Source organism: Rhinoraja longicauda, chromosome 31, assembly GCF_053455715.1.
Source record: "Rhinoraja longicauda isolate Sanriku21f chromosome 31, sRhiLon1.1, whole genome shotgun sequence".
NCBI classification, from domain to species: domain Eukaryota; kingdom Metazoa; phylum Chordata; class Chondrichthyes; order Rajiformes; family Arhynchobatidae; genus Rhinoraja; species Rhinoraja longicauda.
Window position 1 is genome coordinate 7,693,720 of NC_135983.1, and position 12,859 is coordinate 7,706,578.

General features: G+C 45.2%; 1 protein-coding gene across 1 annotated transcript in view; it reads left to right on the forward strand.

The window, feature by feature from the left end:
- The first annotated feature begins 765 nt into the window (after nucleotides 1–765).
- The window catches only part of psmb7 (proteasome 20S subunit beta 7), a 62,880-nt gene continuing 50,786 nt past the window's right edge, over nucleotides 766–12,859 (forward strand). Inside the window, exons 1-4 of the mRNA XM_078426432.1 lie at nucleotides 766–863; nucleotides 1,645–1,738; nucleotides 5,807–5,904; nucleotides 7,105–7,245. Coding sequence (XP_078282558.1) covers nucleotides 802–863; nucleotides 1,645–1,738; nucleotides 5,807–5,904; nucleotides 7,105–7,245 — 395 coding nt within the window. The 5' untranslated portion in view covers nucleotides 766–801. The remainder of the gene's footprint in view (nucleotides 864–1,644; nucleotides 1,739–5,806; nucleotides 5,905–7,104; nucleotides 7,246–12,859) is intronic.

Below are 12,859 nucleotides of genomic sequence, written 5' to 3' on the forward strand. Positions count from 1 at the left end.
TCTCTCTCTCTCTCTACCCCCTCTCTACCCTCTCTCTCACTACCTCTCTCTCTCTCTACCCCCTCTCTCTCTACCCCCTCTCTCTCTACCCCCTCTCTCTCTACCCCCTCTCTCTCTCTACCCCTCTATCTCTATCCCCTCTCTCTCTCTACCCCCCTCTCTCTCTCTACCCCCTCTCTCTCTCTCTACCCCCTCTCTACCCTCTCTCTCACTACCTCTCTCTCTCTCTACCCCCTCTCTCTCTACCCCCCCTCTCTCTCTACCCCCCTCCTCTCTCTCTACCCCCCCTCTCTCTCTCTACCCCTCTCTCTCTACCCCCTCTCTCTCTCTACCCCCTCTCTCTCTCTACCCCCCCTCTCTCTCTCTACCCCCTCTCTCTCTCTACCCCCTCTCTCTACCCCCCCTCTCTCTCTACCCCTCTCTCTCTCTCTACCTCTCTACCCCCTCTCTCTCTCTCTCTCTCTCTACCCCCCTCTCTCTCCCTACCCCCTCTCTCTCTCTACCCCCTCTCTCTCTACCCCCTCTCTCTCTCTACCCCCCCTCTCTCTCTACCCCCTCTCTCTCTCTACCCCCCCTCTCTCTCTCTACCCCCTCTCTCTCTCTACCCCCTCTCTCTCTCTACCCCCTCTCTCTCTCTCTACCCCCTCTCTCTCTCTCTACCCTCTCTCTCTCTCACTACCTCTCTCTCTACCCGTCTCTCCCTTACCCCCTCTATCTCTGTCTCTCCCCCTCTCCTCTCATTGACCCCACCCCCGGACCTGCGTCGTCCCGCGGCCGTGCGTCACATCCGGCCAGTCTGTCATGGCGGCGCTCGCTGTTCTCCGCGAGCCGGCGAGCGGCTTCGGTTTCCAGAACTGCCGGCGGTGAGTGTCGGTGGCCGGCCGGGCGGGCGGGCGGACAGGCGGCGGGGACAGCGGGCCGGAGTCGCGCTCAGAGGGCGCTCGCAGCCGCTCCGGGCCGAGTGCGGCGGAGGATGACTCGGCAGCTCGGCCCAGACCAACCAGGACCAGGCCCGGGAAGGGAGGACGCAGCCCCAGACCCACACACCCACCTGTCCACCCCTCACCCCTATCCCCCCATGACCCCTAACCCCCCATGACCCCTAACCCCCCATGACCCCTACCCCCCATGACCCCTACCCCCCATGACCCCTACCCCCCATGACCCCCACACCCCCCATGACTCCCCCCCCCCATGACCCCCCTCGCCCTCGCCCCCCCCCCACTCCACCCCACTCGACCCCCATGATTCTGATCCATCTACCTCCCTTTTCCAACATTCATTCATTTGGCTTCTGAACGTTCCTTCCATAAGCTCGGGAACTGTCCAATTCATCACTAGACTGAGGGGGACATTGTACTTTGAGGAACTGATGTGCTACAATGCTGAAAACTATACACTGTGCTCTGTATCTTCCCCTTTGCTCCATCTATTGTATTTGGGATGACTTTGTTGTGTTGATGTATGATATATCAGATCTGTTTTGGATGGTATGCAAAACAAAGCTTTTAACTACACCGCAGTATAGGTGACAATAGTAAACCTAAACCATTGGTTTAGGTTTTGAATTGTGAATGTGATTGATTGTGAATCCAATCAGTACAATTTGCTTTTGTAATAACGTATACCTTTTCTCATCTGTAGGAATGCATTCATTGAAGCTCAACTTACCAAGCAGGGCTTAAAAGTTATTGAAGCAAGGAAAACTGGTACCACAATTGCAGGGATTATATTCAAGGTATTCTGCGTTTGACTGGTTCTTAATTTACTTTTTAAAATTACTACTTTGGCATCATGGATCTGAGAAAGTATATATTTCAACATAATATTTAGCCATTTGAAAGTTAAACAATAATCTATATTAGTTAAAGAATAGACTACCATTAATTGCAGTTTTAAATTTCAAGTAACTTAATGAATTCAAAATTGCAACGGTCAGCAGAAGATATTTTAATACAAAATCAGTCATTGCTCAGAATTAATTGTCTTTTTCTGCAGGTGCTGATCTCTATATTGTAAGATTAGAGAAATTCCAAATCTATTTATATTAGAAATGTAACATTAAATCATATCCACAGAAGTAAGTAACAAAATCATTGTAGCAGTTTTGTACACCAAAAATACAACCACTGCTTGTCTAGGGATGATCATAATGCCATTAGTTTCAATATCATTATGGAGAAGGTCAAATCTGGACCAAGGGTTGAGATTTTGGATTGGAGAAAGGCTAATTTTGAGGAGATGAGAAAGGATTTAAAAGGAGTGAAATGGAAATTGTTGTTTTATGAAAAGGATATAATAGAGAAATGGAGGATATTTAAAGGTGAAATTTTGAGAGTACAGAGTCTTTATGTCCCTGTTCGGTGGAAAGGAAAGAATAATAATTTGAAAGAGCCGTGGTTTTCCAGGGAAATTGGACACTTGGTTCGGAAAAAGAGGGAGATATACAATAAATATAAGCGGCAGGGAGTAAATGAGGTTCTTGAGGAATATAAAGAATGTAAAAGGAATCTTAAAAAGGAAATTAGAAAAGCGAAAAAAAGATATGAGGCTGCTTTGGCAAGTAATGTAAAAGTAAACCCCAAGGGGTTCTACAGATATGTCAATAGCAAAAGGATAGTGAGGGATAAAATTGGTCCATTAGAGAGTCAGAGTGGACAGCTATGTGCTGAGCCGGAAGAAATGGGGGAGATATTAAACAATTTCTTTTCTTCGGTATTTACCGAGGAGAAGGACATTGAATTATGTGAGGTAGGCGAAACAAGTAGAGTAGTGATGGAAATTAGGAGGATTAAAGAAGAGGAGGTACGGACACTTTTGAAGAATATAAAAGTGGATAAGTCTCCAGGTCCTGATAGGATATTCCCTAGGACATTGAGGGAAGTTAGTGCAGAAATTGCAGGGGCTATGACGGAAATATTTCAAACGTCATTAGAAACAGGGATGGTGCCGGAAGATTGGCGCATTGCGCATGTTGTGCCTTTGTTTAAAAAAGGTTCTAAAAGTAAACCTAGCAATTATAGACCTATTAGTTTGACGTCTGTGGTGGGAAAATTAATGGAAAAGATACTTAGGGACAATATATATAATTATTTGGATAATCAAGGCCTGATTAGAAACAGTCAATATGGATTTGTGCCTGGAAGGTCATGTTTGACTAATCTTCTTGAATTTTTTGAAGAGGTTACCAGGGAAATTGATAAGGGCAAGGCTGTGGATGTTGTCTATATGGACTTCAGTAAGGCATTTGACAAGGTTCCACATGGAAGGTTGATTAAGAAGGTTAAATCGTTGGGTATTAATAGTGAGGTTGCAAGATGGATTCAACAATGGCTGAATGGGAGATACCAGAGGGTAACGGTTGACAATTGTATGTCAGGTTGGAGGCCAGTGTCTAGTGGAGTGCCCCAAGGATCTGTGTTGGGTCCACTGTTGTTTGTCATTTACATTAATGATCTGGATGATGGTGTGGCAAATTGGATTAGTAAATATGCAGATGATACTAAGATAGGTGGAGTAGTTGATAGTGAGGTAGATTTTCAAAGTCTACAGAGAGACTTGGGCCTTTTGGAAGGGTGGGCTGAAAGATGGCAGATGGAGTTTAATGCTGATAAGTGTGAGGTGCTGCATTTTGGTAGGACAAATCAAAATAGGACGTACAGGGTAAATGGTAGGGAATTGAGGAATGCAGTGGAACAGAGGGATCTGGGAATAACTGTGCATTGTTCCCTGAAGGTGGAATCTCATGTGGATAGGGTGGTGAAGAAGGCGTTTGGTATGCTTGCCTTTATAAATCAGAGCATCGAGTATAGAAGTTGGGATGTAATGTTGAAATTGTACAGGGCATTGGTGAGGCCGAATCTGGAGTATGGTGTGCAGTTCTGGTCGCCAAATTATAGGAAGGATGTCGACAAAATGGAGAGGGTACAGAGGAGATTTACTAGAATGTTGCCTGGGTTTCAGCACTTAGGCTACAGAGAGAGGTTGAACAGGTTGGGTCTTTATTCTTTGGAGCGTAGAAGGTTGAGGGGGGACTTGATAGAGGTTTTTAAAATTTTGAGAGGGACGGACAGAGTTGACGTGGGTAGGCTTTTCCCTTTGAGAGTGGGGAAGATTCCAACAAGGGGACATAGCTTCAGAATTGAGGGACAAAGGTTTAGGGGTAACATGAGGGGGAACTTCTTTACTCAGAGGGTTGTGGCTGTATGGAATGGGCTTCCGGTGGAAGTGGTGGAGGCTGGCTCGATTTTATTATTTAAGAGTAAATTGGATAGGTATATGGATAGGAGGGGATTGCAGGGTTATGGTCTGAGTGCAGGTAGATGAGACTAGGTCAGGGAGAATGGTCGGCGTGGACTGGTAGGGCCGGACAGGCCTGTTTCCATGCTGTAGTTGTTATATGTTATATGTTATATGTAGGATAATTTCATTAGTCTGATACAATGCACTTTCCATTCACCCTCTCAAACAGCCGAACCACCAGAGATCACCAGGTGTACTTTACCATTTCATAGCAGCCAAAATCACTTGTTAATGTGTAAGCACTGTAAAGCCACTGTAGAATGATATTTTAAAGGTATTGATTGCCATTTTCATTCCTCTTCTTAAAAGACAGGTAGCACTTGTCACTAAAATGTTGATCAGAGAGTGCTTCTCAGTTAAAGCACTCCACATTCATAGAAAGTTTACAAAACAAGAGGCTGCCATTTATTTTTATCTGATCTGTGCTGGCGATCTGTTGGAGTAACCTTTGAGTTTTACCACTATCCATAGTTAAAAATAAAAAAAATCTCCAGATTTTTATCCATTTCCCTCTCAGGTCACAGTGAAACCTGCCACCACCATCTCTACAGACATTGCATTCCAGATTCTAACCACACTGTGTAAAAAAACAAGATATTCTTATGTCACGCTTAATTCTTTTCCCTTTTTATACCTGACTTATCATCCACAAACCCCTCCACCACATAAGACATGTTCCCACTATCTAGTCTGTTGAGACCACTTTATGGACTTTATTTACAGATCTGATGTGCTATAATGCTATATTTGGCGCTCTGTGTCATCCTCTTCGCTCACGTCACCCATCCCTTTTCTCCAGAGATGGTGCCTGTCCCGCTGAGTTACTCCAGCTTTTTGTACTTGAGTTTGACTTGATTGTATATATGTATGGTATATCTGATCTGTTTGGATAGCATGCAAAACATCCTTGCTTTTATATTCTAGTCCCCTTGAGATGAATGCTAGCATTGCATTTGCCTTCCTTACTACTGACTCAATCTGTAAATTAACCTTTTGGAAATCCTGCACCAACACTCCAAGTCCTTTTGCATCTCCACTTAATGCATTCTCTCCAACTCGGACGTGTGCTTTGTAGAATTTGATTATAGTCAGCACAAATAATGCCACATTTGGTCAGAGGTTTTGTCTGACTTTAGAATGCAACATCTACTCTGACCTTCCTGACATCACGTCTGCTTCTCCCACATGATCATTAGAAAATCATGTGTAGGAAGGAACTGCAGATGCTGGTTTAAACCGAAGATAGGCACAAAAAGCTGGAGTAACTCAGCGGGACAGGCAGCATCTCTGGAGAGAAGTGATGGATGACGTTTCGGGTCAAGACCCTTCTTCAGACTAGAAGTTTGAACTCTGAAGAAGGGTCTCAACTCGGAACGTCACCTATCCCTTTTCTCCAGAGATGGTTCCTGTCCCGCTGAGTTACTCCAGCTTTTTGTGTCTATCTTCCATTAGAAAATCATAGTCTGGTTAACTAATATCATAAACTTTACTTTTTCTCCTTCAGGATGGTGTAATCCTGGGTGCTGATACCAGAGCAACCGAAGGAATGATTGTTGCAGATAAGAACTGCTCCAAGATTCATTACATTGCAAGTAACATTTAGTAAGTAATGTGCCTGGTAAATTTTAGTTTTTAATTTGATTTGTGTGTTTGTTCCAAATGCGTTTGAAAACTGCTGCATAATTATAACTGTTCAAAGTGCGAGCCTGACGCTTGATTTTAAATCTGTTGTTCTACAAATTCAGTTCCTCAGAAAGAAATCTGACAAATAAAATCAGTAAATGTGATGATAAAATATAAAATGTGGGAAATATCCAGCAAGTGTGGAGTTTACATGTTCTCCTGTGATGGCATGGATTTCCCCCGGGTGCCCGGTTTACTCCCACATCCCAGAGTCGTGCGGGTTTGTAGGTTAATTGGCCTCTGTAAGTTGCTCCTACTGTGCAGAAAGTGGATGAGAAAGTGGGATTACAGAACCAATGTGAATGGGTGATCGATGGTCGCGTAGACTCGATGGGTCTGTTTCTATACTGTACCTCTAAACTAAACTAGTTAGTCAGCTATAATAAAGGAAATAGCGGTTGCAATCTTTTGTTTGCTTGACCTATCCTCTGATCCGATGAAGTTTTATAGGCCTTAGCCATCTGGCGATGCCTCCAGCATGTATCCTCATCTTTTTCAACTCTGATTTGGGTGAAGACTGAACTTAGTTTTGATTCCGTATGTGTAACATCATTGGAGGCTTCATAAGCTGGTAGTGTTTGTTCCACTCCAGAGTGAGAGTGCAATCTGGGCTGATGCTGCTGTAAGGGAGCGGGCAATGTTGGGGCATCCTCCTTGGATTGAATGTTACACTGAGGCTCGCCTACTTTCCTAGACGGAAGGAGAAGTCCCCATTGTGCTATTCAAAGGGGAGTTAAAGGCAGTTGCCTCAGATTCATTTCAATATTTGTCTCCACAATTGGCTCTGCCAAAATAGAACATTTTTGTTAGCCCATTGACATTTCTGAGATGTCCTTGCGCATAATTTATCAACTGTTTCTTAGAAAAGAAACTAAGAGCATTTCACTACCTTGAGAGCACTGGGAGGATGTAAAATTGTGAATTTTCCTTTCCTTTTTCCACTTTTCATCCTCTGTACTTTATTTTTTTAACAGGCTTCTCATCTTTATCACCACTGGTTTTATAGTTAAAATCATTTTGTCAAATGCTTGCAGGACGTAGCAAACCGTATCGCTGCAACCGACGGCTTTATTTTGGGTGAGAATGCTGACTGGTTGTGCTTTCTGCCGTCTCCTATAGTTGCTGTGGTGCTGGGACAGCCGCAGACACCGAGATGACCACTCAGCTGATCTCGTCCAACCTGGAGCTCCATTCGCTGTCCACTGGGCGCCTTGCCCGTGTAGCTACTGCCAATCGCATGCTGAAGCAAATGCTCTTCAGGTAAATAAACCTTGGTGCAATAACACTTAAATGTTCAAATAACTCGATTTCAGTACCATCTAGATACCTGGCTTCTGACTGGAAAATGGCTTCTCTGATTCACTGTGTAATAAGCGACACAAGGAACTGCGGATTTAGACTTTAGAGATACAACGCCGAAACAGGCACGAGCCTTCCAGTGATCACCCCGTGCATTAGCACTACTTTACACACATTGCATTTTGGGATGTCGAACAAGGGTAGGACCGACACAGTAAATGGTAGGCCTCGGGGTAGTGTTGTAGAGCAGAGGGATCTAGGAGTACAGGTGCGTGGTTCCTTGAAGGTAGATAAGGTGGTTAAAAAGACTTTTTGAAGTCGAAGGTAGATAAGGTGGTTAAAAAGGCTTTTGGCACTTTGGCCTTCATCAGTCAGAGTATTGAGTATAGACGTTGGGAGGTCATGTTGCAGTTGTATAAGACGTGGGTGAGACCGCATCTAAACATAGCACAAAAAGTAAGGACATTTGTGTTTGGTAGATTATTTCTTTGTTGTAACAATGCTTCTTGGCAATAAATCTTCTACCGTTGGAAAGCCTGTTTATTTCCCTTTTAAATGGTGCCACATTTGTAAGGAACATGCATTTGTGAGATGAGCAGCAGAGCTGAGTATGTGGGTTGCGCCCATGAAAAATCTGCCAAATCTTCTCTGCCAATGCCAAACAGCTTATTCTGCCATTGACTCTTGTTCGGTGTTGTTTGGTGGATTGGATGAATGAAGTCTGACGAAACAAGACATATTGGCAATTTAACAATTTATTCATTTAATAAACAGGAGCCACAGCCACAACAGCCTGGCACATCCTCCTCATGCTGGTCACCAGCCTGGTCACACACTGTTGTGGGATGGCATCCCATTCTTCAACCAGCATTTGTCGCAAGTCAGCCAACGTGGTTGTGTTGGTCACTCTGGCACGAACAGCACGCCCAAGCTGATCCCACAAGTGTTCAATGGGGTTGAGGTCAGGACTGCTGGCAGGCCATTCCATCCTCTCCACTCCCAAATTCTGGAGGTAGTCTCTGAGAAACCCAGCTCTGTGGGGGCGAGCATTGTCATCTTGGAGGATAGAGTTCGGTTCCAGACTGTGGAGATATGGGATTGCCACTGGTTGCAGAATCTCATCTCGATATCTCTCTGCATTGAGATTGCCTCCAATGATGACAAGCCTCGTTTTTCCAGTGAGGGAGATGCCGCCCCACACCATCACACTGCCTCCACCAAAAGATGTTACTCTATCGGTGCAGCAATCAGAATAGCGTTCTCTGCGTCTTCTCCACACTTTGACCCTATGATCCAACTGCCGTAGGCAGAATCTGGACTCATCGCTGAACATAACGTTCCTCCACATGTTCAGGTTCCAGTGCACGTGTTGCCGACACCAGCGCAAACGGGCCTGATGGTGAAGGGCAGTCATGGCAGGCCTCCTGGCAGCCCTATGAGACCGGAGATCGGCTGCGTGCAGTCTGTTCCGAATTGTCTGGGCAGAGAGCCGTCGGCCATATCGTCCTGCAAACCTTGACTGCAAATCTGTAGAAGACAGCCTACGGTTCCTAAGTGCTGACAGGGTGAGGATTAGGTCTTCTTCGGGTGTCGTCTTCTTGGAACGCCCACTTTGCGGCCTGTCTCTGACATCTCCCGTTATATGGAACTTGGCCTTCACTTTGGAGATGGTACTAGGGCTCACTCCAAATAATGCCGCAACTTGGTTTTGCGGAACACCAGCTTGAAGTTGCCCTATTGCATGGGCCCTATCCAGATCAGTTAAACGTGGCATGCCGATTCTTGGAGCAGACACCTACTGACCACTGTAGCCCATGGACACCTACTGACCACTGTAGCCCATGCTCACAGATGCTGCCGTTGTCAGGCAGTAACGTTACCGCTGCGCCATTGTGCCGCCCTAATGATGTTGGTATCTTGAGCATAGAACAAAGTGTTGGTGGAACTTAGCGGGTCCGGCAGAATCAGTGGAGGGAGTGTATTGAGGGAATTGATAGGGGGCATTTCAGGTCAGGGCCCTTCAGATATTGGCACCCCATTGCCTATCATGATACGGGAAAGGCAGGTGTGTTGGGCTGCTCCAGGGCAGAGATGACGGGCTCGAATGCCTGGAATGTCCACTGGCGATTAAATTCTATTGACTGATGCAGAACAATAATCACCAGACCACACATGAAAGAGCTGTTGATTTGTTGTTTATTATGGCTTTGCTGCTAATTGGGAGCAGCCTGTCTCTGGAGGCTTCAACACATCGTTAACAGTGGTTTTCATGGTACCTCCAGTGGCAGCAGCCATCCTTGCTGCCGTTGGTAGTTCATTTGGCGCTGTCGTTTGCTACTGGATCAAATGTGCCTGCCTGTCTCACCTTAGGCTAGAACAAGCTGCCAGAGGAAGTAGTTATGGCTGGTATGAAAACAGCATTTAAAAGACATAGACAGGTAGATGGATAGGAAAAGTTTACAGGTGTATGGACCAAACGCAGGCAAATGGACTAGCTTAGATGGGCATCTTGGTTAGCAAGCTGGTCTAGAGGGTCTGTTTCCTTGTTGTACGACTCTGGCTCTAATTACGAGTCTGATAAAAGGCCAGGCAGCAGATGTTATTCATGCCTGCTGCTTGCTTGAGTGGTTCCTTGAAGAAGCTGCACTGATACGAGTAGCGACTAATGTCCCGACCTCTGGATGCCAATAGCTGTTCCCGTCAAACACAGGTGAAGAGATCTGTTTTTTTATAGCAGAGGAGGAGTTGAGAAAAGAAATGTGCATGTGCTTCAAGTAATATGCATGGTACTTCTGAAAATCAGTGAATCGCAAGCAGCTAAGGAAGTTGTCATTTCAAAAAATAGCTGTAATGTTTTAATGCTGACAGGGGTGTAATCTTAAGTGGTTGATGTTGGTAGTACAATGTATTTTTTTAATATTAGCAAAGAGGGCAAAAATGTCTGGGTCATATAGTTGTACAGCATGGAAAGAGACCCTTCAACCTAATTCATCCATTTGCCTATATCCCACCAAACCTTTCCCATCGATGTACCTGTCTAGGTGCTTTATAAGTGCCATTATTATACCCATATCTACCACTTTATCTGGTAGTTTGTTTCATTTATGCAGCATTCTCTGTGTAAAAAAAGTTGCTGATGAGGTACCTGTCATGTCTTTTCTCTCTCATCTTAAACACATGACCTCTAGTTTTAGACTGCCCTTCACTGACTTAAAGACTGTGGCTATTCACCTAATCTATGCACCTCAAGATTTTATAAACCACCATTAGGTCACCCCTCAGTTACCCACACTCCAGGGAAGATCCAGCCTCTCCTTATAAATCAAACCTTCTAAGCCCATCCTCGGAAGTAAAAAACTGGAGAAGGGCCCAATTTGAAACTTCGACTCTCCATTTTGCTCCACAGATGCTGCTTGGCCTGCTGAGTTCCACCAGCAGTTTCCTTTTTGCTCAAGAATCTGGCACCTACAGTTTCTTGTGCCTCAATATCCTCAATTTAATTTGCTCCCTTTCCAGTTTAATGATATCCTTCTTCTAGCAGGGTGACCAGAACTGTACTCCAAATGAGTCCTTATATCTTGTACGTCTCCTACATGATATCCTCATCTCCTGCACTCTTTACACCGATCAATGAAGACGACCATGCCACACCACCCTGTCTGCCTCTATCGCCACTTTCATGCACCTGCACCTCCTGTTCTACATCGTTCCCCACAGCCCGAGCATTGATTGTGCAAGTACTGCATCTTGCATTTATCCGAATTAAACCTCATCTGCTATTCCTCGGCCTGTTAGCCCAGTTGATCAAGATTCTGCTGTAATCCCAGATAAACTTCATTACTCACCATACCACCAATTTAAGTGTCATTTGGAAACATACCAACCATGCCACTTACATTCACATCCAAATCGTTAATGGAAATAACAAACAACTCTAAACTCTTAGATCTTGACCTTGGAACCTCCATCTGTAACTGGGTTCTCGACCTCAGTCGGTTAGAATTGGTCATAATATTTCCTGTAGTTTGATCCTCAACACTAATGTTGCTAGTGGTTGTGTACTTAGTCCCTTGTGCTAATCCATGTACGCCCATGACTTTAACAGCGTCAACTCGTTCTTTAAGTTCAATGATGATACCACTGTTATCGGCACGATCAACAAAATGATGAGACCGAATACAGGAAATAGATCAGGAATCCTGGATCATAGTGATAGAGCAGTAACTTAGCTCTTAATATCAGCAAGATAAAAGAGTTGTTTGTTGACATAAGCAGGAGGGTGAAGACAACCCTTTTAATAATAATAATAATATTCATTTATTGTCATTGCAACGAGTACAACGAAATTAAAAAATAGCCAATCCTGACGGTGCGTAAAAACATATATGCAATAAATGCAAAAACAAATAAATACAATTATATTAAGCACAAAAGATTTTTTAACAGTGTTGCCTAGTGCAGAAGGTAGTGTTCAGTTCTCGTATGGCCCTGGGGTAAAAACTGTTCTTAAGTCTGTTTGTTCGGGATTTGATCGACCTGAAACGTCGACCAGAGGGCAGATGAACAAACAGACGGTGGCCGGGGTGGGATGGATCTTTTATTATTTTGCCTGCTCTACTGAGGCAGCGTAGGCTGAACAGGTGCTCCAGGGAGGGCAGTGAGCAGCCGATGATCTTCTGGGCCGTCGTGATGACCCTCTGAAGGGCCTTCCTGTCCTTTTCTGAGCAGCTGGCATACCATGTGGTTATACAGTATGCCAGCACACTCTCGATGGAGCAGCGATAGAAGGACATCATGAGCTTCTCCTGCAGGTTGGTTTTCCTGAGGATCCTCAGGAAGTGGAGTCTCTGCTGTGCCTTCTTCACTGTGGTGATGGTGTTGGTAGACCAGGTAAGATCCTCTGCGATGTGCGTACCCAGGAACCTGAAAGCGGGTACCCTTTCCACACAGACCCCATTGATGTAGAGTGGGTCGTATTCTACACTGGTTTTCCTAAAGTCAATTATAAGTTCCTTTGTTTTGGAGGAGTTCAGGACAAGATTGTTCACTGAACACCATGCTGCCAGCCTTTGGATTTCATCCCTGTAGGCTGTCTCATCTCCTCCTGAGATGAGTCCAACCACAGTCGTGTCATCCGCGAACTTGATGATGGTGTTGGTGGGATGGGTGGAGGCGCAGTCGTGAGTGTAGAGGGAGTAAAGGATGGGGCTCAACACACAGCCCTGTGGTGAGCCGGTGCTCAGTGTAATGGTGGAGGAGAGGTGAGGGCCTATTTTGACGGTCTGGGGGCGGTTGGTCAGGAAGTCCTTGATCCATTGGCAGATGGTTTGGGAAAATCCAAGGTCAGAAAGTTTGGTGACCAGTCTGCTCGGGATGACCGTGTTAAAGGCAGAGCTGAAGTCGAGGAAGAGCATCCTCACATAGCTCCCCTGGTGTTCAAGGTGGGTCAGTGCAGTGTGAAGAGCAGTGTCGATGGCATGTCGATGACCCTGTCCTCATCAACAGAGCTGCTGTAGAGATGGTCATCGGCTTCAAGCTCCTAGGCATCCATATCACCAGCAACCTAACCTGGTTC